Source organism: Mirounga leonina, unplaced genomic scaffold, assembly GCF_011800145.1.
Source record: "Mirounga leonina isolate KUSES-001 unplaced genomic scaffold, KU_Mleo_1.0 Mir_166, whole genome shotgun sequence".
NCBI classification, from domain to species: domain Eukaryota; kingdom Metazoa; phylum Chordata; class Mammalia; order Carnivora; family Phocidae; genus Mirounga; species Mirounga leonina.
Genome location: NW_023270418.1, coordinates 33,004,701 through 33,027,412, shown reverse-complemented (window position 1 = coordinate 33,027,412; position 22,712 = coordinate 33,004,701). Strand labels below are relative to the sequence as shown.

The following is a 22,712-nucleotide window of genomic DNA, read 5'->3' as shown; positions in this document are numbered from 1 at the left end:
TCCACAGACACAATATGGTCCCCAAGCTAAAAGTGGTTTTTACATTTTAGTAATGGTTGGGGGGGAAAGTAAAAGAATAATACAATTTCATGACACATAAAAGTTGATAAAATTCAAAGTTCAGTGTCAGTGAATCAAGCTTAGTCAATTAATTACTAAATTTCCAGCCCAGCCACACCTATGGGTTTCTGTGTTGGCCATGGCTGCTTGGGGATACAGAGCTGAGCAGTCATGACAGAAACCATATGGTCCTCCAAGCCTAAAATCTACAGTCTGGCCTCTTACAGAAAAAGTTGACCAATCCCTGGTCTATGTGAACACATTGACAGAACACTAAATCACATTTAAAGTTTCAACATGACCAATGTGCTTGATTTTTTTTTTTTATAGATTTTATTTATTTATTTGAGAGAGAATGAGATAGAGAGCATGAGAGGGGGAAGGGTCAGAGGGAGAAGCAGACTCCCTGCCGAGCAGGGAGCCCGATGTGGGACTCAATCCCGGGACTCCAGGATCATGACCTGAGCCGAAGGCAGTCGTTTAACCAACTGAGCCACCCAGGCGCCCCAATGTGCTTGATTTTTGCTGGTTAATTTATGTAATCCAAACTGGATTGACACTAACACTATTCTCAGGGAATAATGAATATCTAAACTCTAACTTCTTTCTTCATTGAAAAATACATCGAGGGGCGCCTGGATGGCTCAGTTGGTTGAGCGACTGCCTTCAGCTCAGATCATGATCCTGGAGTCCCGGGATCGAGCCCCGCATCGGGCTCCCTGCTCAGCGGGGAGTCTGCTTCTCCCTCGGACCCTCCCCCCTCTCGTGCTCTCTCTCTCTCACTCTCTCTCTCTCAAATAAATAATTTTTTAAAAAAAGAAAAATATATCGTTAGTTGTGTCCAGACGAGGAACATTAGATTTCCTCAGTGAATTGTGATTCATTTTATCCCTAATGCTTTTTGCCTCGTAGCCCATTTCTGTCTGCTAAGCCTGTATTTATATGAGCTTCCTTTGGTTCATTTTCTCCTAGTAAATCTGTTTTCCAAGTCATCACTTTCAGCCTTTCGATTCTTGTTATGCTCTTAGATCCTGCACTCAGCTGTGGGGAAGAGCCTAGTATCTGCCCTTTGGTGTCTGCTCTCTGCCCTTACAGTAGAAGGACCTCTGGTCTTTAGCTGGGCATGTGGCCGCCCCAAATAAAGACCACATTTCCCAGCATCCTTTGCAGCTACGTGTACCAGGTGAGGAGCCCTACCTAATGGGGTATGAGTGGTTCACATCCTTTGTCCGCCTTTGTCCTTTGTTCCTGCCTCCAAACCTGCCACCTGGAAAATGAACAAACTTGGGCATACCCCAGGAATGGCAGGGCGGCTAACAGGAGCTTGGGTCCCTGAAGACCATACAGCTGGATTTCACTTAATAAACTTCTATCCTTTTAAAGCATTGTTATTTGGGATCTCTGTCAGTTACAGGAAAACCAGTCTCATACTGAAACTTTCCTCTGGGGCTGAGACACTTTAACCAAAAACTTAATCTACTCATAATTATTGGAATTCTTATTTTTTAAGGATTGTCCCTACCTTCTGTTTTTTGTGTGTGTGTCTTTTTTTTAAAGTAGGCTCCATGCCCAACGTGGAGCCCAACTCGGGGCTTGAACTCCTCATGACCCTGAGATTAAAACCTGAGCTGAGATCAAGAGTTGGATGCTCAACTGGCTGAGCTACTGAGCACCCCTTCCTACCTTCTGTTTTAATGTTTTCATGGACTTTGTTTTTCTTTACCTTTTTTCCCTCTTCTGTAGCCTTCTACTGGTTCAATCGAGAATTCTTCAATTTTGGGGCACCTGGGTGGCTCAGTCGGTTAAGCGTCTGCCTTGGCCCAGGTCATGATCACAGGGTCCTGGGATCAATCCCCGCGTCGGGCTCCCTGCTCAGCAGGAAGCCTGCTTCTCCCTCTCCCTCTGCCTGCCACTCTGCTCTCTCTCTCTCTGTTAAATAAATAAATAAAATTTAAAAAAAAAAGATTTCTTCACTTTCCCTCTATGGATTTGACTCTTGAACAAAGCATTCTATCTCTCTTTCTATACATTAATGATTACCTTTAAATGGTTAACAAATTCTAAAGCTGATCAGTGAATCTATCCTCCTCTAGGAAAGACGAGAAAAAGATTTCAGCATGTCTAAAGTATCCCCTCCCATCTTCCGTTTTATTTCGTCTATTATTTTAGTCCCTCTATTTTTAAAATCCTCCAAATTAACTTTTTTTTTTTTTTACAGTTAATGCTTCTTTGGATCCACCAATATGTTTACTGATCTCTTTCCTGACCATAATTTAGTACATACTCTGCCTTCGTTCTGGTCTGAACTTCCTTCTTACTGAAGCCATCCCTTCAACGAGAGCATGTGGGTGGGAAACTCTTCCCAGCCTTTGTTTCCTGAAAAAAGTAGGTGTTTTTGCCTTCATTCCTGAATAATGATTCAGTGAGGTATAGGCTTCTTGGTTGACAATCATTTCTCCTCTGCATGATGAACAGTTTATTTCATTGTCTTCTGACATTTACTGTAGCCAACGAAAAGTCTTCGCAGAGCCTAATTGCTGTTCCTGGATAAGTCATCTGACTTTTGTCTCAAGTTGATTGTTTATAGGGTTTTCCTTTTGTGTTCTGCAGTTCCACCAGAATGCATCTAGATATGCATTTGTTTTTATTTCTCCTTCTCAGGCTCTAGTGGGTACCTTTGATCTGGGTGCTTGTCTTTGTGGAAGCCTTTATGGAAAAGTTTCAGCTATCATGTCTTTGAGTATTGCCTCCTGCCCACTCTGTGTAATTTCTCCTTCGGAGGCTCCTAATGACTTTTAACCACTCTGTAATATTATCCCTCGGTGCTACCTTATGGGTGATTTCTCAGATGTAGCTTCCAGTTCATTAATCTTCTCTTGAATTGTGTCTAATCTGCTGTTTAACTTATCCCTTGATTTTTTTTTTTTTTCATTCCAATGGCTATATCCTTTATTTTTAGAAGTTCTATTGGGTCTTTCTTTTTAATCTTCCTGTTCTGTTTCAGACTATCCTGCTACTGCATATTGGCCTCTCTCCCTTCTTTTATCTCATTTTTGTTTGCATTTACTTTATGGTCCCTTTCAGATTGTCCTATTATATTCTGGGGTGCTGATTCTCCTGTTTGTTGCATCTGCCTAGTCCCCCCCATGGTGACTTGTTTTCTTACGTGATTTGTAATTTTTTATCATGAGTTCATCTTCAGAAGTGACAGGGTTGTTTGTTTAAGTCCATTGCGTCCTGGGTTGAAGACTGCCCTTCCAGTAGTTTCTCCCTATTTCTTCAGCCTTCTTGCCTAATGTGCAAGCCTGAGTTTCAGGTTCCTTAGGGCAGCTTTTTCCACTCAAGGCCCTGGACACCTGTACCCTTGCCATTTCCTCAGGCCAGTAGGTGGAAATATATTTTGATCCCCTTTTCAAGACCAGGGTAGCCCTTTGAGACCCTGGAAGGTACTCGGGCTCATGTTCTGTTCCTCAGCCTCTCACAGGTCTTCTGTCACTCATAAGTGTCAGAGCCCAGGCTCCCGAACCTCTCCATGGCTGAGGCCCCCATGGTGTCCCCTCTCTCCCCCCACCCAGCTCCAAGTTCTTGCTTTGTCTTTAGTACCGGGGGTTATCCCTGGCCTTCTTTCAAGTTAAGCTTTTTTTTTTCTTTTTAACATTTTTACACAAGTAGTGGGAGGCACCCAGCCACCCTCCCCATTCGCCATGTTACCAGAATCCCCCCAACTCTGTCCCCCTGTCTTTGAATGCTATAGCGCCAGGGAGCTTGCTACCTCCCAAGGGTCTGGAGAGATCCAAATCTTGCTCATACTGGAGAATGTTAGGCCACTGGATGCAGGTTTCCTCCAGGCAGCTCAGGTGGGAGGAAGGTGAGGATATAGGTGGGTGGGTGACATCACAAGGCAACTCTCCAGCCAGATGTTGTCAAGGTTCTGAAGAAGCCTGGGAGCTGCTGGGTCTCTTCCATTCGGGGGCTTCGTGGGGAGGGTGTACAGCATGAACCCTGCTGTCCTGGGGCCAGAGGGGCAACACATTCTCCCTTCTGGAGCCTCAGTGGGTGAGAAGCATCATCACAAACTCTGGAGGAAAGAAGGGGCTGGGCTTGGGCCAGTCCTGGTCAGGAATCGCAGGAAATGCTGGGCTCCCCCTGGGCGCTGGAGGGGTGGGGTTGTCTGGGAAGGAGACTCACCATCAAAGTCTACGGTGCCATCCCCATTGAGGTCCACGTCTCGGAGCATCTCGTCCAGCTCAGGACCCACCAGTGGCTCCCCCAGCAGAGCCGGGGCTGCCTGTCGCAGCTCTGCCACTGTGATCCGTCCATCTCTGTCCCTGTCAAACTAGGGTCCAGCAGGGCTCAGCCCCTCCCACCCAAAGCTGGCTCTGCCTGGACATGTCTTCATCTTGCCACATCCTGTGCCTAGATGCTCCCACCTCCGCCCATCCAAACCCTCCACCTCCTCCCAGGCCGAGACACAGGCTCCCCCTGCTCCAGGAAGTCTCCTTGGGTGGATCCCACAGCTGAGAGTGAGCTGGACCCCCTCCAACCCCTCCCTGGCCCTAGCCCCACCATTTGCAGGGCTGTGGGCCTCCAGAGGTTGAGGGCCCCGTCTCTCTGGCCTGGATGGGAGACCAGCAAGTCTGCTGTCCAGCCACCCACCCAGCACCCGACTCGACCACTCTCCACACCTCTCGGAAGGCGATGCGCAGCTCCCGCACCCCCAACATGTGCGCCGTCTCCTCCCTCAGCTTTGGGCTCATCAATTCCACAAACTCCTCGAAGTCCACGCGGCCACCCACTGTGGACCCAGGCAGAGCATCACAATGGAGAGGGCTGGGCCCGAGGAGGGACGTCACAAGTGTCACAAGCACCAGCCCCTCCCCAGCTCTGCATCCAAGCCCTTGGGGGGAGGAGGGAGGAGGCGGGAGTCCCGTTCTCCATGGGGATGACGGGGCAAGGTGCTTGGGTGCTCTCAGTGAAGCACCGAAGTGTGGGGGAAGGAGACCAAGGTTTGGAACCAGGCAGCCCCAGGTTCAAACTCTGTCTCTGCTGCCAAAGGGGCATGGCCTTGGGTGACTCATGAACCCTCCTTCCTCATCCTGGGGCGAGGATGAGAGGACCCACTCTTGCGTGCCATTGGGGTTGCAGTTCATGGCTCTTATGTGCTGGGACCCCATTGGCAGCAATAAATACCCTTTAAGGAACATGCCCATGTAGTTCCTTGATTCTAATTGTAAAAAGCACCAAGAGCCAAATAGCAGGTTTGGGGGAAAGAAAAGAAGCATCGCACTTAATGTTCACATCAATTGTAAGAAACCATAGAAAAAGCAAAGGCAGGTGGCCTGGAATGAAGGGAATCTGATATTTGACAAATTAGCTAATGATAATCACAAGTGCCTGTCCATCCGACACTTAACCACAAGGAAAGGCCAGGGTTTGGTCACACTAGGCCTCACTGAACCTCCGGAGGTTCTTTTCAGGGGCCTCGGGAGTCAGAGAGACAGAGACAGAGAGCCAGCTGCCTAGTACCAGCAGGGAGCATTTTACCACATGTACCACAGGACAGAGGGAGTCCTCAGCTGAGCCCCAAGGGTCTCTTGGATCACTGGTACGTTTCACGACCCCTGCATCTGCCAAGGCTAATGTCAGACGGTCAAAATGCCCTAGAAACCGTCGCACACTCCCACCATCACCCCCGCGGACTCCCAGAGCCACCTCCCGCCACCCCCTCGTCGTCCCCCAAACCATGAGACTCAGAGAGGCCCAGGGCTGCCCAGCCTCGGCACAAAGCCAGGTGACTCGTGCCCCACCCCGCCCTGGGGTGGTGGGGGGTCAGCCACTGACTCCGCATCTTGACGTGCTGGGAAACCTCGATGAGCTCCATCTCGGTGGGCATGTAGCCCAGAGTCCGCATGCAGGCGCCCAGGTCCCGGTAGCCGATGTATCCATCACAGTCAGTGTCAAACTCCTGGAAGGCGGCCTGCAGCTCTGCAGGGGAGGGACGTCAGGCCCAGGCAGTCCGGCTCAGGGATACCTCCCACCTGCCACTGCCACCTGCAAGGGCCACTCACCATCCAGCTCCTCAGGGCCCAGCTCGCGGTCCTGCAGAGGCACAGTCCAGCATGTCCCTGGGGCCCATCCTTCCTCCTCCTCCAGCCCTGGGCCACAGCGGCCTGGGCAGGGCCAGTCCCACCAGGGCAGGAGAAGGCAGCTGAAGTCCCATAGGCCCCCAGAGAAGAGATGACCACCCCCCCTTCCCGCTCCTGGGGCCCAGAGCTCTCACAGAATGCTGGGTTTGAAGTCTAGCCCTGCCCACTCCCCAACCCTTCCCCCAAACCGCAGAAACCCTGCCCCTACAACTCAGGCTCCTGGGTCTGGAGCAGAGGTGGCAGGAGGCCCGAGTATCAGGGACAGGGTGGGCTAAGTCCAAGGGCACAGGTGTGATCCCCACTCCACCCCCACCCCCGTCCCCTGCCCAGGCCCCCCTGACCTTCCCGAAGATGCGATTGAGTAGGGGCCCGTAGGTCTTCTGAGCAGCATCGTGCTGGGGGATGGGGCGATGCCGGTGGGACTGGCGACGGGAGGCTGGCTCAGAGGCTGCAGGACCTGTCTCCCCCTGTCCTTCTCCAGTCCCAGAGGGGTTCTTGCTGCTCCCTGGGGCCTCGGGGCCTGGGATGGAGGTCTGTTCCTGAGAACCGCCAGCACCCTTCCGTGACCCTCGGAGCCCCCTCTCCTTCTTGCTCCTCTTCCTGGTCAAGGGGAGGCCCTCAGCACCACTCCTGGAAGGCCCGACCCCCACAGGAGGCTTCTGAGGGCCGGGGGCCTGGTCTGGGCCATGCTGCCCCCTCGCCTGGTCTGTGGCCATGTGGGGAGGGACAACGGGGCTCAGAGATGCAGTTCCAGGGAGCACCCTTGGTTCTCAGGAACCATAAAGCTGCTTATGCACCCCTACGGTGAGAGCTGATGGCCTGGGATGAGACTTGAGGGGGATTAGGGTAAGTGAGGCAGGCAGCCCAGGCCCTAATCCCAGCCGTCTGCCTGGGGGCAGAGCCAGATGCGTGAAGAGAACTGTCCTCAGCCACAGCGGTGCCAGGACACGGGGTCACAAGGAGCATCGGACTCTGGCTCTGCCACTCATGAGCTGGGAGGCCCAGCAATTTCACCTCTCAGTCGCCTTATCTATAAAACGGGGACCATATTGCTGAAGAGTCGGGAACTCTTTGTTCTCGACTCCAGTCCCCAACTCCAGTTGCATGACGTGGGCGGACTTAGCTAAGAGAGGACAAGGGAAGTCATGTCAGGAGGCAGAGTGTGGGCAAAAGCTGGGAGGTGGGAAAGGATAGGACGAGTTGCCCACTGCAGCCCCTCAGGGGGGTACATCGTGGCCGGAGTGGAGGGTGTGTGAAATTGAGGAAGCGAGGCCAGATCGCAGAGGCCTTGATGCCAGAGTGAGGGACATGGGGGAAATATCAGAGGAGGTGGACCATGGGCTGGGGGGGGACCCAGAGCCTGCCCGGAGGCAGCAGGGCCAGGGTGAGAAAGTTTTAGCCATCTGGCTCTGTCAGGGATGGGGTGGCCTGGCTGGTCACTCGGCTCTGCTAAGCCGGGGTTAGGGTTTCCCAGCGAGCAGCCCCATGAATGATTGATGTCTTCTCAGCTTGGGTTTCAGGCCCGCCGCCTTAGCGCCGCTGGGCACCGTGCAGCAGGCCCCGCCGGCGTGGGGCCCCACGGATGGCGGGACCACTGTGCAGGCAGGCACGCCCTACTCTTTCCACCAGCAGCCCGCACCGCACAGGTAAGCCAGGCCTCACCTGTTGGGGCTCAGGGGAGCCCAGGGCTCTGATCCAGTAGAGGCTGGAGCTTGCAGAGCAGGGTCTGCCTGAGGAAGAGCCCTAGGGAAGAGGAGAGCCGAGGGGCTGGAGTCACGGGCCACAGGTAGGAGCCAGCCTTTGGGGGGCATCTACTTCCTCCCCTGACTCAGCGCTGCCACCAGCTCTCTCTCCACCCTCGGAGGGAAACTCCCTCGGCCTGTGAGGGAAGGTGGGGGCGGAGAGGGAGCAGCATCAGGCCTCTGGGTCCCAGCCACCCTATCCTCATCACGCTGCTGAGCCCCCGACTCCTTCCCTGTCTGGTGGCCTCAGAGGACCGCTTTCTGCCTGAGCTGTGAGAATGTGGACAGGGCCACAGGTGGGAGTCGAGGATGATGAAGAGGCTCGAGCTGCTTCCAGGACAGGTCCTGGCCTGAGTTGCAGACCTACCCCTGAATTCATGAACCGCACTTGCTGGGGGGACGGGCCTTCTCTGGCCCAGGCTCCTGGGACTGCTACGAGCCCATGGGGCCCTGAGCCCCCCACCACTGGGAATCTTAAAACCCTCGAGCCCCAGGATACCAGATGGGAAGGGGCCTGCAGCAATGTGACCAAGCAGTTTGCACAAACTGTCCTCCCTGGAGCCCCAGGGGTGCTCCCCCTCCTCTAATCTGAGCACTCCCTTCTAGTTCATTGGGAGCTCCACTGTAATATTTCATTTGAAGAAAACATTCACCAGCTTTTAAAATTTGTTTGAAAGCCAAGTCTACTTGGGCACGCTGGGATTCCGTGTGGCAAACTGATTAGGTCTGAGGTCCAGGCCTGGTGCCTCTGTCCTACCTCTGACCTTGGGCAAGTCACCGATCCTCTGAACCTTCCCCTCCTCACCTGTAAAACGGATTGTATGAAGACTAGGTGCCGTCATCTACTTAAAGGCTCTGGCAGAGGCTAACTACCCCAAAGGTGATGACGATGGCTCAGAGAGGGACAGTGACGTGCCTGGAGAGAACACAGCACCCTCTCTCTCATACTCAGTCCCTCATGATTTCATTGGTTCATCAGGCCCCCGCTCTGCAGCCGACAGCACACTGGGGACCTCAGAAGGACACTGCGATGGAAGCTGACCTGGGTGCCGCGGGCCTCGGGCCCCGCACAGAGCTGGACGATGAAGACTACTATCCCCAGGGCATCTGGGACACGGTCTTCCTGGTGGCCCTGCTGCTCCTGGGGCTGCCGGCCAACGGGCTCATGGCGTGGCTGGCTGGCTCGCAGGCTCGGCAGGGAGCGGGCACGCGGCTTGCCCTGCTCCTGCTCAGCCTGGCCCTCTCGGATTTTTTGTTCCTGGCGGCAGCGGCCTTCCAGATCCTGGAGATCCAGCGCGGAGGGCACTGGCCGCTGGGGACGGCGGCCTGCCGCTTGTACTACTTCCTGTGGGCCGTGTCCTACTCCTCTGGCCTCTTCCTGCTGGCGGCCCTCAGCCTGGACCGCTGCCTGCTGGCACTGTGCCCACGCTGGTACCCGGGGCACCGCCCGGCCCGCCTGCCCCTCTGGGTCTGCGCCGGGGTCTGGGTGCTGGCCACGCTCTTCAGCGTGCCCTGGCTGGTCTTCCCGGAGGCCGCCGTCTGGGGGTATGACCTGGTCATCTGCCTGGACTTCTGGGACAGCGAGGAGCTGCCGCTGCGGATGCTCGAGATCCTGGGGGGATTCCTGCCTTTCCTCCTGCTGCTCGTCTGCCACGTGCTCACCCAGGCTGCCGCCTGCAAGACCTGCTGCCGCCACCAGCCGAGGCCCACGGCCAGCCGTGGCTTTGCTCGTGTGGCCAAGACCATTTTGTCAGCCTACGTGGTCTTGCGGCTGCCTTACCACCTGGCACAGCTGCTGTACCTGGCCTTCCTGTGGGACATCTACCCGGGCTACCTGCTCTGGGAAGCCCTGGTCTACTCCGACTACCTGGTCCTGCTCAACAGCTGCCTCAGTCCCTTCCTCTGCCTCCTGGCCAGTGCCGACCTCCAGGCCCTGCTGCGCACCGTGATCTCCTCCTTCGCGGCAGCTCTCTGCGAAGAATGGCCCGCCAGCTTCACACCGGCCGAGCCACAGACCCAAGTGGATTCTGAGGGTCAGACTTTGCCAGGGCCTATGGCAGGGGCCCAACCCCAGGTGACCTCCACGGCCCAGCCACAGGCAGACCCCACAGCACAGCCACAGTTGGATTCTGTGGCGCCCCCACATTCAGATTTTGTGGTCCAGCCTCAGCTGAACTCCTCAGCTCAGCCACAGGTGAACCATGAGGCCCAGCCACAAGTGAGCCCTAAGGCCCAGACCCCCCGACCCGCTGCCGGCTCAGCCCCCAGTCCCTGTGATGAAGTCTCTTCTGCTCCATCCACAGATCCCACCCCAGAAGCCCCTGCGAACGCAGCTGTGCCTGCTGTCTCTGAGGGAGAGAACCCCAGCAGTGTCCCCCCAGAGGAGGCCCCTGGAACAGGCCCCATGTGAGGTTCCAGGAAAGCCCAGGCCCATCAGGGCAGTGGAAGAGCTTGAAGGAGACAGACTAACCAGCCAGCCGGAGAGGAGGGGAGCCGCAGAGGAAGTCATCATGGAAAACCCCACCCAGTCCCCTGGGCCCGGCAGGAGGACTTTGGGGAAGTGAAAATGAAGCACCAAAAAGTCCCCAGCAGTTTGTCATGAGCGTCTTGTCCCTACCCAGGTCCCACTCCGGTTTTCCACGCTTGCCCCCTACACCCAGTGGTCCAGCAGTCAGAGCTGACGTTCTCCTGCTGGGCTCTGCCCCTAGGCAGCCCGGACCCCACCGACCCTAGTCTACCCCTAGCCTCAGTCCTGCAGGAGAAAACCAGCAGGGGTGACTTCCCAGGGCTTGAGCTGACCTCCCTTTGATCCTTCCCTCCGCCCTCTCCTCCCTCACCCTCTAACTCAGCACGAGGATGCCAACGGAGGAAGTCCCTGCAGAGAAGGCAGGCATTCAAGAGCCAGCAGGAACCTGGGGCCCTAGGAGCCCACACAGGCTGGCCTGGCCCCCTGCCCCCAGCAGGTCGCGAGACCGCGGTGGCGGCGGGCCTCCATCAGCAAGGCAGTGGGAGCGGGAGAGGAGGCCAGAGCTACCAAGCCCGGATTCCACTCAGGCGCTGGTGACTCCGGAAAAGCCGCTTCACCCTCTGAGCGGCTGTTGCATCCGCCATAGGGAGGGTTCAGTCAGAAAGCGTGTGAGGCACTCGGCTAGAGCCTGGCACACAGTAGGGCCTCAGTAAACAGAAGTGGTTCCCTCGCTCCCATCCAGAGATGTCCCTGCAGGGGCTGGAGTCGGACGGGAGGAGGCAGCGCCTAGCCTTGGCCTCCGGGTGGGGGCCTGTGAGCTTTGGGGCAGATCAGCTGTGCCCACGACCAGTTTGGGGCCTGAGAGAGCACGGGGCTGACTCTGTGCCTTGGATGGCTCCAGAGGACTTCAGCGTCTGCTCCCTCCACTCAAGGGTTCAACTACTGTCCACCTGCCCCCCCCCCCCCCCCCGCTTGGTCTAGAGAGTGCCCTGGTCCCGCCTCCAGCAGAGCCCCTTCTATGCACTCAGCCCCCGGGGCCGAGAGGGGGCTGTCCAAACAGAGAGCTCTGGGGACTGAGAGCCAGTGGCTCCAGAAAGGGTACAGGCCCCCAAGAGGTCACATAGCATCTCCGGGCAGAGCCCCGCTCTTCCCTCTCAAGCTGCAGACAGTGCAAGAAAAAGTAGGAAGCGCTGAAGTTCTCATCCCTGCCCCCTTCCCTTTCACACCAGCGCTTCCTTCTGGTGCCCCCAACACCCAGCTTTCTGTCACCCCGCTGTGTTCCAAAACCATGAGCCCTTCACCCTTTTAACGCCCCCCACCCCCCCACCCCCGGCCCTTTGCCACTGCCAGTAGCCGAGCGCTGCCCTGACCAGCAGGTGTAGATGAAAAGACCTTTCTGTGCGGCCCTTCTAGGGCTGCTTCTGTCTGAAAAAGGCAGCGGGCAGGGCCTGCGGTCTGGAGAGGTGCAGGGTGCAGGTCCTGGGCTCTGGTTGCTAGCTCCCTCTTCACTTCGGTGTTCTCCTCTGTGGAATGGGGTGGTAGAGTTCCCCTTGCAAAGGCTGCTGCTGTCATGAACGGGGCCCTGGGGATGGAAACACGCTGAATGGTGACAATGCGGGGGCTGGGGGGCAGAATTCTAGCATTTCCTGCTGATGGGACTGTGGATGCTGAGGCTGCCGGAGAGAGATTTCTGAATGGGCACAAATTTGTTGAATTCATTCATTTATTGAGCACTCGCTAGGTAATCTTCCGGCCAACCCTCCATTGTGGGGACACATGAGTGGGGTGAGGGGCATGGCCTCGGGTGCCCCTTGGGGGTTTTTTGAATCCCAGCTCCACCACTCACCAGCTGTGTGATCTTCAGCAAGGCTCTTGGCTTCTTTGGGACTCCGTTTCCTCATCTGTAAAATGGGGATCATATCAACGGTCCCCATTTCCTAGGAGTGTTCATATCTATGAAGTACTTGGATCCTTTGCCTGGCACAGAGTAAGTGCTGAATAATTATTAACCATTAATTTAATTATGCCAGTGGGCATCCCCAAACCTCACCCAGGCCTGGGACCAACACTCACCCAAGGGCCAGAGCCCACGTGGCAGCATCCTGCCCACTAGGCATTGTCCCCTCCACCATACTGCCTCCTGTTCTGCAAGAAATGCTTTCCCACTGTCCCACCCCTTTGGGTGCACACTCCCTGGAGGCAGGGTCTGGACTGGTGTCCCCCTTGGGGCACTCTGCAGCGCTCCTCCCTCTTCTCCCAGAGAGGGGTCCCAAAGCTTTTTCAACAGGACAGGCAGATCAGACACTAAAACCCAAGTGCCCACCACCTGCCTTCAACTCTGGTCCCCATTCCAAACCCAGCCTTTGGGAGAGTGGGCTAGCCCCACCTCCAAGGTCCCTGAAGGGAAATCTCACCCAGAACGGGGAATTGTTATCCAGGAGAAAGAGCAGTGCTATGAAGGGTTTTGTGGGATAAAGAGGAATTCTACTGGTGACCCCAGAAGAGGGTTTTGTGTTAGAGGAAGCATGCGCACCCAAGGCCAGAGAGGTTGAAGGGAGGGCTCATCCCTGACATTCCACAGTCCATCTACCTCACCCCTAACACCCCAGAGGGCGGGGGCTCCTGTTGCCTTCTAGGAGACTCACCCCTTCTCCAGCTGAGAGGTATGTTTATTCTGAGTTGTGAATATGAACATTTTCAATTCTACATTCGGGACTGCTGTTCATTCATTCATTCAGGTACGGGACTTGACCCCACGCTGTGTGCTAAGTCTCATTCTAAGTGCTGGGGATACAGTGGGAAACAGGACAAAGTGCCACCCACAGTTTGCTAACATTCTAGTGAAGTGGGGCAGACAAAATGCAAACACACAACTAATTACATAATAGAACATCAGATACGGATTAAGAAGGATACAGGAGGAACAAGTAAGGGCAAGAGAGTGATCAGTGAGGTGTTGGTCTGAGACCTAGAGAAAGTGAGGGATGGGGCCTTTTCACAAGCTGGGGGGAGAGTTTCCAGATGGAAAGAACGGGACGTACCCAGGTCCTGGGGTGGGAAAGAAGGTGGTTTGTTTCAGGGACAGGAGGATCTGTGTCACGGGGCCACATGCAGGGAGAGGACAGAGGAAGGTAACATATGGGGGGGACGGGGCACAAGGACTATGGGGATTATTTCAAGCATGACAATGAGGAGCCGAGGGGAGGGTTTGGGGTACGGGGTCTGGTTTGGGCTTTAGACAAGCCCTGGCTGTTGCCTGGAGGGCACAATGGAGAGAGAGGCTTAGTGGCAGCATTCCCTCTTCCAAAGCACCCTCATTCCTCTCCTTTTTTGGAAGGGCCGGCCTGTCCCAGGGTGTGTGGAACAGAGGAAAAAGCAAGGACTTTGGAGCCAAACAGATGGGGGCTAAATCTTGGTGGGATGACCTGGGGCAGGCACCCTTCCCCTCTGAGCTGTTTCCTCATCAGGGAGTGGGAAGCGGGGTGAATAGGGTATAAGCCCCAGCCAGCGTGAGACACACAGTGGGGCCTCCTGCTGCCCCAGATAAGACTCCTGGCTTTGCTCTTCTCTCCTCTTCCCCCCTACCTCTTTTTCTGGGAAAGAGACCCTGACCATCACCTCAAGGAAGATGAGGGAGGTGGCCAGTGTCCCAGGGACACCAGCCCCAGGCAGAATGGACAGATTCTGCCTGTCAGACCTACAGGGACACCCAAGTCCCCCCAGGGTGGGACACGGACAGGGATGGGGTAGATCTGAGGAGGCCAGTCTGGGCTTCTGTCCCAGGAGCTAGCTAGGAGGGAGACATCTGCGGACAGACCACTAGGCTGGGATCTGGCAGGGGGCATGTCCCCATTTCTATTTTTAATAAAGAGGCCCAGCAGGCCCCAGGGGTGTTCATCGGAAACAATGAGTTGGCTGGGCCTTCCACGCGCCCCTTAAAACACCCTGTTGTATTTACATTGTTCATCACGAGCGTGTACTTTTTTAACCTTTAAAAAGAGACACGTGAATATATCGACTGTCAGCCTGGATACTGTATTTTGGAGTCAGGGGTGGACTGGGGCACCCGGAAGTATGCACTGGGATGGGGGCTTGGCACCGCGGGCTCCACCCAATCCTGGTACTCTCGAGGGCACCGCCAGAGGAGCAGGACCGGGAAGGGGCCGCGGTCGGCGGGCGGGCTGCACCCCGCACCTACAGCCCCTCCGGCCCGACCCCCACCCCTCTCCCTGCCCCTTCGCCCCGGAGGGACCCGGGCGCCTGAGGGGCGGGGCTCGCCCAGGCGCCGCCCCTGCGCTCCTCTAGCCCCGGCGCTCGGGGCCTCCGGGGCTCCGCTGGCAGTCTCCCGCCCCGCCCCTCCGCGCGTGACCTCGGCCCCGCCCCCGCGAGCCCCCGCCCCGCCCCCCCCGCCCCCTGCCCCCGGCTCTTCTGTCACTTCCTGATTCCCGCTTCCTGCTTCCCAGAGGCCGGGATCCGGAGCCGCCCGAGGCCGGTGCCGCAGCCCCCGGCGTCCCCGGTGAGCGCGGCTGGCCGGAGCTGGGGGCGCGGGCGGGGGACCGGGCGGGGCTGCGGGGCGGAGCCGCGGGAGGCTGGGGTGGGGGGTCGCGAGTCCGAGGAGCCTTTACCCCCTGCGGCACTCCACCCTCAGTCCCAACTCCCTGTGGCCGCCCAGCCTCTCCGCGCCCCCCCACGGTTCACCTTGGACCCCGCTCCGAGGGCGCCCTGGGATGGTCTGCGGCCGGGAGCGGCATCCAGACCCCTGCCCCCCAGTCCTGCCAGGCCCCCTGGACTGGCCTGGGGCTCCCTGCAGCTCCCTGCACATTCCTGCAGGCGCTGCACATTCCCCGGGGCTCAGAACTGGGGCCTGGCGCGGCTCCACACTGGAGACCTTTCCCCATCACCCAACTTCCAAATCCTGGGCAGGAAGGAGTCTGCTTGGAACTGACTGGGACCCACAGAGGAGCTAAGCTTGCCCAGGCTTCGGCACCTCCCACCTCCCCCACACATACCAGAGCCAGGGAGGGGCCTGGGTAGGGTCCTGCAAAGCCCCTCGGGACTCAGCAGTGTGGGCCTTGGGTCAGTGCACTCCCCCCGCTCCACCTCAGATGCCCCCTTGGTGGGTGGCAGCTGGGGGCTGCCCCTGTGACCCCATTCTGTAACTGGGGAAGCTGAAAGTCAAGAGGGTTACCATGACCGGGTTGCAGCCTCCCCGCCTCCCTTCCTGCAGCCCTGGGAGGGTTGGGGGTTGTTGGGATGGGTGAGGGCTGATCGAAGTCTCTCCATCCTACAGACATGTCCTTCCGCAAAGTGGTTCGGCAGAGCAAATTCCGGCACGTGTTTGGACAGCCAGTCAAGAACGACCAGTGCTATGAAGATATTCGAGTGTCCCGTGTCACCTGGGACAGCACCTTCTGTGCCGTCAATCCCAAGTTCCTGGCTGTGATTGTGGAGGCCAGCGGTGGGGGTGCCTTCCTGGTGCTCCCCTTAAGCAAGGTGGGCCCCATCAGGGCTGGGGGAAGGACTGGAGACTCGGCCACATCTACCAGGTCTCTGCTCACCTCACTTTCCGTATCTTGCCCACGCCCACACTGCTGGGCAGGTGTCATAACCCAGATTTATTGTCTAAAAGAGGTGTTAGCCCAGATGGAGGTTTTTTTTATTGCCAGCGAGTCAGGGTCAGAGGCAACAGGCGCTTCCCGCTCACCCTTGACCGCCCCTCTCATGCCCGCAGACGGGCCGCATCGACAAGGCCTACCCGACGGTGTGCGGACACACGGGACCCGTCCTGGACATCGATTGGTGTCCCCACAACGACGAGGTCATCGCCAGCGGCTCAGAGGACTGTACAGTCATGGTGAGGCTTGGGGCTGCGGCCGCGCCTGGGTGGCAGGTGTGGCTCCAGGCCTCAGCTGGCATCTCCATCCCTCCTGCAGGTGTGGCAGATCCCGGAGAACGGGCTCACGTCCCCGCTGACAGAGCCGGTGGCGGTGCTGGAGGGACACACCAAGAGGGTGGGCATTGTCACTTGGCACCCGACCGCCCGCAACGTGCTGCTCAGTGCAGGTCCGCACCGCCCCCCCCCCCAGCCCCCAGCCCCCCTGCCCCCCTCTGTGCACAGCCCCGGAACCCACACCCTCTCCCAGGCCCATCTGACAGGTGGTAAAGCCGAGGCCCACAGAGGTCAAGGGGCCAGGTGTGGCCCCCGGAGGGTGGGCTGATGGCCCCCTGCCCGGCAGGCTGTGACAACGTGGTGCTCATCTGGAACGTGGGCACGGCGGAGGAGTTGTACCGCCTGGACAGCCTGCACCCCGACCTCATCTACAACGTCAGCTGGAACCGCAACGGCAGCCTCTTCTGCTCTGCCTGCAAGGACAAGAGTGTGCGCATCATCGACCCCCGCCGGGGCACCCTGGTGGTGGTATGTGGCCCGGGGGGCCTAGGATGGTAGTGGGCAGGCCGAGGGGCTCTGTCGGGTGCCGCACTGACCACTCTGTCCCCCGGACAGGAGAGGGAGAAGGCTCACGAAGGGGCCCGTCCCATGCGGGCCATCTTCCTGGCGGATGGCAAGGTGTTCACCACGGGCTTCAGCCGCATGAGCGAGCGGCAGCTGGCGCTATGGGACCCGGTGAGTGGCCATGGCCAGCTGATGGGACAGGCTTGATTGAGCCTTGGACCCCACCCTGGGCAGGGAGGGCGGGAGTCACCCCAGAGAGGCCTGTGGGCCGCAGGTTCTCAGCCTGGCAGCTGAGGCTCTCGGGACGTGGAACTCTTGTCCCTCGCTCTCCAGCCTCCCCTGCTGCCTCCAGCTTCCTCCAGGCCTTAGCCCACGTTGTTCTTCCAACTGAAAGGCCCTTCCCTCCTTTGCTTGCCTGTTCCAATCTGGCTGTCCTTCGGGGCCCAGTGCCGAGGCCCTCTCCCCCAGGAGGCCTCCCAGCCCTTCTCCTGAAGTGTTCTGTCCCACAGCCCTGTGGCTTCTGTATAGTGACCTCCGTGGATCCCTCTGAGACGGGGGGTACTGCTGCCCGGCACCCTCCACTCCCACGTGGTAGGGACTAAAGGCCTGGACTAGGCCAGGGAAGAGGGATCCTGGGAGTGGAGGGGATCCAGGAGGGGGGAGAGAACCCATCTGGCGTTGGTGGGGACAGTGCCCGCCAGCATGGGAGGCTGCCTGGGGCCAGTCCTGATGAGCTGGGACGGTGAGGAGAGGGAAGGAAAGTCCTGGCCTGGCCTCACTGCCCACCACCCCATGTGCCAGGAAAACCTTGAGGAACCCATGGCCCTGCAGGAACTGGACTCGAGCAATGGGGCGCTGCTGCCCTTCTACGACCCTGACACCAGCGTGGTCTACGTCTGCGGCAAGGTGGGGCCAGGCAGGGTGGATGGGGGCAGGGAAGAAGGCTGCATGCCTGAGTGCTGACCCCTGCCGCCTCCCACTCCACAGGGTGATTCCAGCATCCGGTACTTTGAGATCACAGATGAGCCCCCCTATATCCACTTCCTGAACACATTCACCAGCAAGGAACCCCAGAGGGGCATGGGCAGCATGCCTAAGAGGGGCTTGGAGGTCAGCAAGTGCGAGATCGCCCGGTAAGAAGGGCCCCCCCGGGTGGCTGGCTGCAGAGGGATGAGTTGGCCCCAGCGGCAGAGGCCCAGCCATGGCCGGGCAGGGTGAGAGGTCAGACCTTCGGAGGCTGCTGAGGAGTGGGAACCAGCCCACCGCAGGGCCAGGGTCAAGGTCCGACCGTGGAGGGGCTAGGGTGAGGCCTGGAAGTGGAGAGTGCGGGGAGCCAGGAGAGCCTGTGAGGGGGAGGTTCCACCCACGGTCCCTCCCTCCCCTTTCCCAGGTTCTACAAACTGCATGAGCGCAAGTGTGAGCCCATCGTCATGACTGTGCCAAGAAAGGTGAGGCCACCTGGTCCCCTGCCCACCCAGTCCCTTCCTCAGCGGACAGGCCCTGTGGGGGTGACCGGGCTAAGGCCTGTGAACGGGACGTGGTTGAGTGTGGATATGGTCAATGGGCTGGACAGACACCAGCAGGGGTTTGGCCTGCCGCCATGCGTTGGACTGTGCCAGGCGGGGGATAAGACGGGGTGAGACAGGGTGAGCTGAGGCCCTGCTCTGGAAGAGCCACAGGAGACAGATGTCAGGCCACCGTGAAGGGCTCCCTGTGGCAGGCAAGGCAGGACCCAACAGCATGGCTAGGGTGGGGCCCGCCAACGGTGGGTCAAGGCCAGGCAAAGGGCACAGAGGTAAGAACAGAGAGAGGGACGGGAGTCTGGCTGTGGTGGAAACTCCCATGAAGAGGGGATCAGTCCACGTGTGGCCTGGCCTCAGATGCCCAGCCAAGAACCTTGGACGAGCTTCGTTCTTCTCCAGCCAGCGTTCACCGAGTGAACCATTCGGCGTGCCAGGCACATCCCAGGGAGGAGAGCCGTGAATGAGGCTGGCGGGGTTCACAGTCCCTGGGACACAGACAGGGCTCCCAGAATCCCATGAAGCCACGTGGCTGACCTCTGCTTAGGAGTGTTAGGAAGGCTTCTGAGAAGAGTTGTTGGCCATATCCCGAAAGGAAGTGAAACGAGAGATTTGTGCTTTAGAGAGGCTATTTGGGGCCAGGCCATTGGAGGATGGGTTGACAGGGTTCAGGCCTGGAGGCCAAGAGAAATCAATGAGGAGGTGGCTACCCAGGGTCCAGACAAGAGAAGAGGACCCTGCCACTGGGCCCCCGGCTGATCCAGACTTCCCCCACCCCCTGCCCAGTCGGACCTCTTCCAGGACGATCTGTACCCTGACACAGCCGGGCCTGAAGCGGCCCTAGAGGCAGAGGAGTGGGTGAGCGGGCAGGATGCCAGCCCCATCCTCATCTCCCTGCGGGAGGCCTACGTGCCCAGCAAGCAGCGGGACCTGAAGGTCAGCAGGCGCAACGTACTATCCGATAGCCGGCCTGCCGCGGCCCCGAGCTCGGCCCGCCCCGGGGCCTCCATCTCTGCTGCGTCCATCCACACGACCGTCCCCAGCGGAAGCCTCGCGGGAGCCACGGTACGTTCCCCGCCCAGCTCCCCCCAGGCGGCACCCCAGTCTGCTGTGCGTGCGCCTGAATCCTTCCCGGGCTTAGGCCCTGGCCTGGTAGGTTGGGGGAGGGCTGCAGCTCCGCACCCCCTGACTCGTGCCCTCACGTCCCTGCAGGAGGCCGGGAAGCTGGAGGAGGTGATGCAGGAGCTGCGGGCGCTGAGGGCGCTGGTCAAGGAGCAGGGGGAGCGCATTGGTCGCCTGGAGGAGCAGCTCGGCCGCATGGAGAATGGGGACGCGTAGGACCACTGGCCCAGGGGATCCCACTCCCCCCCACTTCCTCCTCCTCCGAGCTCCCTCCTCACCCAGCCTCTGCTGGCAAGTCACACCACTAGCTGGCTGTCTCCTGCCCCCTGCCCCCTGCCCCCTGCCCAGGGCCTCTGGGGCAGGTTCAGGGGCAGTCCACCCCAACCCATCCTGTGGGCCCCGGGCTGGAGCCCCCGCCTGGCTGTCATTGTTACTGTGGAGGATTTTTGTATCAAGGCAAACTTATACTCTGAGGGACCATCTCCCCCCAGCTCCCTGCTCCCTCCCGGAGGAAGTGGGAGGGACAAGCTCTATATTTTCATTCCAAATAAAATTCTCTTTCTAAAAGCCAGGTTTGCCCTCTGCAAAAGGTGGGGCTGGGAAAAGAAGTCTGCAATGCTGGGGGCAGATGAGGCCGGCCCACAGGGATCACAGATGGGGGGAAGGTCTTGGGGGCCATGAGCATCCCCCCCGCCCCGCCAAGTCGTTGCTTCCCTGAATTCTGCCAGCTAGAGAAACTGAGGCCACAGAGCTGTGGATGCCCAGGACTGCATCCTGCTTTGAGCTGGTGCCTGGGTCCTCCTTTTGGAGGCCTGGCCACAGGCTCCACAGCCCCGGCCTCACCTGGCGAGAGGTCTGTGAGGCCCCCTAGTGTAAGGGTTAGGGTGGTCCCGAGAGGCCCGCGGCCCCCAGCAGGGGCCTATGGCAGGGAGGGCCGGGTGGGGTACGTGGGCAGGAAGCGGAAGCACCCAGTAACCCCTAGCTGCGGCTGAGCGCGCCAGAGCTCACTTCCACTCAACACAGCCAGAGCTGGTGGCGGGCGCCCAAGCACCGAGGCCGGCGGACTGATGGTGAGCACGGGAGCCCGCTGGGTCCTACGGTGGGGGCCACAGGAGGTCAGAGCCGGAATGTCTGGGCCCTGGGCACTAAGGGAGGACCCCCACATTGGAGCCCAGGAGCAGCAGGAGCTGGCCTAGGGCAGAGAAGGGAGACCCAGGGCAAGCGTGGGGCAGAAGCTGGGCCTTTCTCTTACTTCGCCTCAGAGGTGGGCCTCCCCGGGACTCAGAGTGTACCCCCCAGCACCCCTCTCCAGGCCCGGCCCCCCTTCAGGAACCTCTGACAGACCCTCTCACCTGTTCTGCTGGTGAGCTGGGACCTGGGCACAGAACCTACCTGCGTCCCTGGAGCCTAGGCAAACAGAGCCCGGGGTGAAGGGGAGGCTTGCTTGAATCTCGGCACCCCTCCCCCCACCAACACCTCCCACCTGCCTTGTTCCAACCGCAGGCTTCCTCTGGTAGCGACGCCCGCCTCCCCCAGCCCCCGAGCCCTACAAGCCTGAGGCCCCGGGGACGGGAGCTGAACGGAAATGCTGCAGCTGGGGCAGTCCTGTGGGTGGGAGAGGAAGAGGGGTGTCAGGGACGCCCCCTCCATCCTGAGACCTGATCAAGTGGAGGGTAAACAGTTGTCTCAGAGTTGGCCCCTCCATTCCCACGCCTTAGGAAGAGCCAACCCCAACAGCAGCCTCGCTGATTCCTTCCCTCCCTCCACATCCCATCCCCACCCCCAGCCCGTCAGTCTTGACACGTCCGACCAGTGTTTACTGGGCACCTACTGTGTGTGCCAGAAATGAGTGCTTGAGCCAGGAAGACCCCCGTCTCCTTGCTGCTTGCTCCGGTGGGGCAGATAAGGCAGGCTGCGTGAGGAGTACGAGGGAGAGCCAAGTAGAGCCCGGCCGGGCCGGCCACAGAGCTGAGAGGCAGGGCAGTACTCCAGGTCAGACTGGGCCTCCCGGAGAGCCTCTCGGGGACGGTTTGGGCCGAGGTGAGCCGGCAGCCGTGCGGCTCTCGGGGATGGAGCATTCTGGGTGTAGCCAGCACGCAGGCCCGTGGCAGGCGCAGGCTCATGCAGGGCGCAGCCGGGGTGGCAGGGGGGGCGGGGGCGGGGTCAGAGGCTCCAGGGCCACATCTCGAAGGACCAGGGCCTTGCGGACCCCGTAGGACGTGGGCTTTCCCGCTCGATTGTCCCCACTTTGCCCAAGAGGCAACCAGGGAGCCGGTCACCTGGCCTGACCGCCCCCTGCCCGTCTCCCCGCAGGACCTGCCCTGTGCCCTAGGGCTCGGGACACTGCTGGGCCTGCCAGGGGTCCTGGGCTCGGGCAGCGGCGCCAAGGACAGCGGGAGCTCCAGCGCCGTGGCCGTGGCCGTGCTGCTGCTGGTGCTGCTGCTGCTGGTCGCCGGCCTGGCGCTGGCCTGGCGCCGCCTCAGCCGGGACTCGGGGGGCTACTATCACCCGGCCCGCCTGGGCGCCGCGCTGTGGGGCCACACCCGCCGCCTCCTCTGGGCCAGCCCCCCGGGCCGCTGGCTCCGCGCCCGGGCCGAGCCGGAGTGGCGCGACGGGGCCCTGGAGCGGCGGCAGCACGAGCAGGACGCGGAGGAGGACTGCCGGGCGGCGGGCGGCCCGGCGGAGACACCGTCCCAGCAAGGGGAGCAGCGCGGCGGACAGGGGCCCGGCCCCCAGCAGCTCCGGGAGCCTGCTGAGGACGCGCGTGACAGCAACAGCGAAGGGGGCCTGGGCCTCAGCTGCCAGGGGCCGGCGGGCTCAGGGGGCAGCGCCGAGGCCCTGCTGAGCGACCTGCACGCCTTTGCTGGCAGCGCGGCCTGGGACGACAGCACCAAAGCCGCCGGGGGCCGGGGCCTCCACGTTACCGCACTGTAAGCCAGAGTGGCGTCCCGTCCCCGTCACTGCACCTGTGCGTCCCGAGCTGCCCTGGACCCAGCGTCACCCACACCTGCGCCCCCCCATGTAAGAGTCTCAGACGATCGCTCCCCCACCGGTTCTGTCCCCCAAGCTGTGCATCCCTGTCCCCACCAGGAAGGCCGCCCACCCCTGGGGCCCTGGGGTCATCTGAAATAAAACCCCTCCAGCCCTGTGGCTCTGTGGTCCTGCAGCGACCCTTCCCATCTCGGAGCAGGGGCTCCTCCT

At 59.6% G+C, this 22,712-nt stretch overlaps 4 protein-coding genes across 4 annotated transcripts; 3 read left to right on the top strand and 1 right to left on the bottom strand.

The window, feature by feature from the left end:
- Positions 1-878: 878 nt before the first annotated feature.
- On the bottom strand, positions 879-7,839 carry CABP4 (calcium binding protein 4). Its single transcript, XM_035013403.1, has 6 exons — positions 6,548-7,839; positions 6,129-6,159; positions 5,902-6,045; positions 4,746-4,855; positions 4,249-4,396; positions 879-4,138 (listed from the first exon to the last, which is right to left on the bottom strand). Exons 1-6 carry the CDS (start codon positions 6,920-6,922, stop codon positions 4,110-4,112), a joined length of 837 nt encoding a protein of 278 aa, XP_034869294.1. The 5' UTR covers positions 6,923-7,839; the 3' UTR covers positions 879-4,109.
- Positions 7,840-7,991: 152 nt separating this feature from the next.
- GPR152 (G protein-coupled receptor 152) lies at positions 7,992-10,358 on the top strand. The gene has a single exon (XM_035013757.1). It carries the CDS (start codon positions 8,832-8,834, stop codon positions 10,356-10,358), a length of 1,527 nt encoding a protein of 508 aa, XP_034869648.1. The 5' UTR covers positions 7,992-8,831.
- Positions 10,359-14,837: 4,479 nt separating this feature from the next.
- On the top strand, positions 14,838-20,078 carry CORO1B (coronin 1B). Its single transcript, XM_035013401.1, has 11 exons — positions 14,838-14,931; positions 15,706-15,908; positions 16,147-16,269; positions 16,349-16,478; positions 16,652-16,833; positions 16,921-17,040; positions 17,671-17,775; positions 17,857-18,002; positions 18,260-18,317; positions 19,176-19,454; positions 19,602-20,078. Exons 2-11 carry the CDS (start codon positions 15,708-15,710, stop codon positions 19,725-19,727), a joined length of 1,470 nt encoding a protein of 489 aa, XP_034869292.1. The 5' UTR covers positions 14,838-14,931; positions 15,706-15,707; the 3' UTR covers positions 19,728-20,078.
- Positions 20,079-20,466: 388 nt separating this feature from the next.
- PTPRCAP (protein tyrosine phosphatase receptor type C associated protein) lies at positions 20,467-22,661 on the top strand. Its single transcript, XM_035013402.1, has 2 exons — positions 20,467-20,581; positions 21,825-22,661. The coding sequence occupies exons 1-2, from the start codon at positions 20,579-20,581 to the stop codon at positions 22,443-22,445; spliced, it is 624 nt and encodes a 207-aa protein (XP_034869293.1). The 5' UTR covers positions 20,467-20,578; the 3' UTR covers positions 22,446-22,661.
- Positions 22,662-22,712: the final 51 nt, after the last annotated feature.

Coding starts and splice junctions, on each gene's coding strand:
- CABP4 (XM_035013403.1), bottom strand. CDS start 6,922: ATGGCCACAGACCAGGCGAGGGGGCAGCATGGCCCAGACCAGGCCCCC. Junction 4,856..5,901: donor CCAGCACGTCAAGATGCGGA/GTCAGTGGCTGA, acceptor CTGGGTCCACAG/TGGGTGGCCGCGTGGACTTC. Junction 4,139..4,248: donor TGGCACCGTAGACTTTGATG/GTGAGTCTCCTT, acceptor TCTTTCCTCCAG/AGTTTGTGATGATGCTTCTC.
- GPR152 (XM_035013757.1), top strand. CDS start 8,832: ATGACGATGGCTCAGAGAGGGACAGTGACGTGCCTGGAGAGAACACAG.
- CORO1B (XM_035013401.1), top strand. CDS start 15,708: ATGTCCTTCCGCAAAGTGGTTCGGCAGAGCAAATTCCGGCACGTGTTT. Junction 15,909..16,146: donor TGGTGCTCCCCTTAAGCAAG/GTGGGCCCCATC, acceptor TCATGCCCGCAG/ACGGGCCGCATCGACAAGGC. Junction 18,003..18,259: donor AGCAAGTGCGAGATCGCCCG/GTAAGAAGGGCC, acceptor CCCCTTTCCCAG/GTTCTACAAACTGCATGAGC.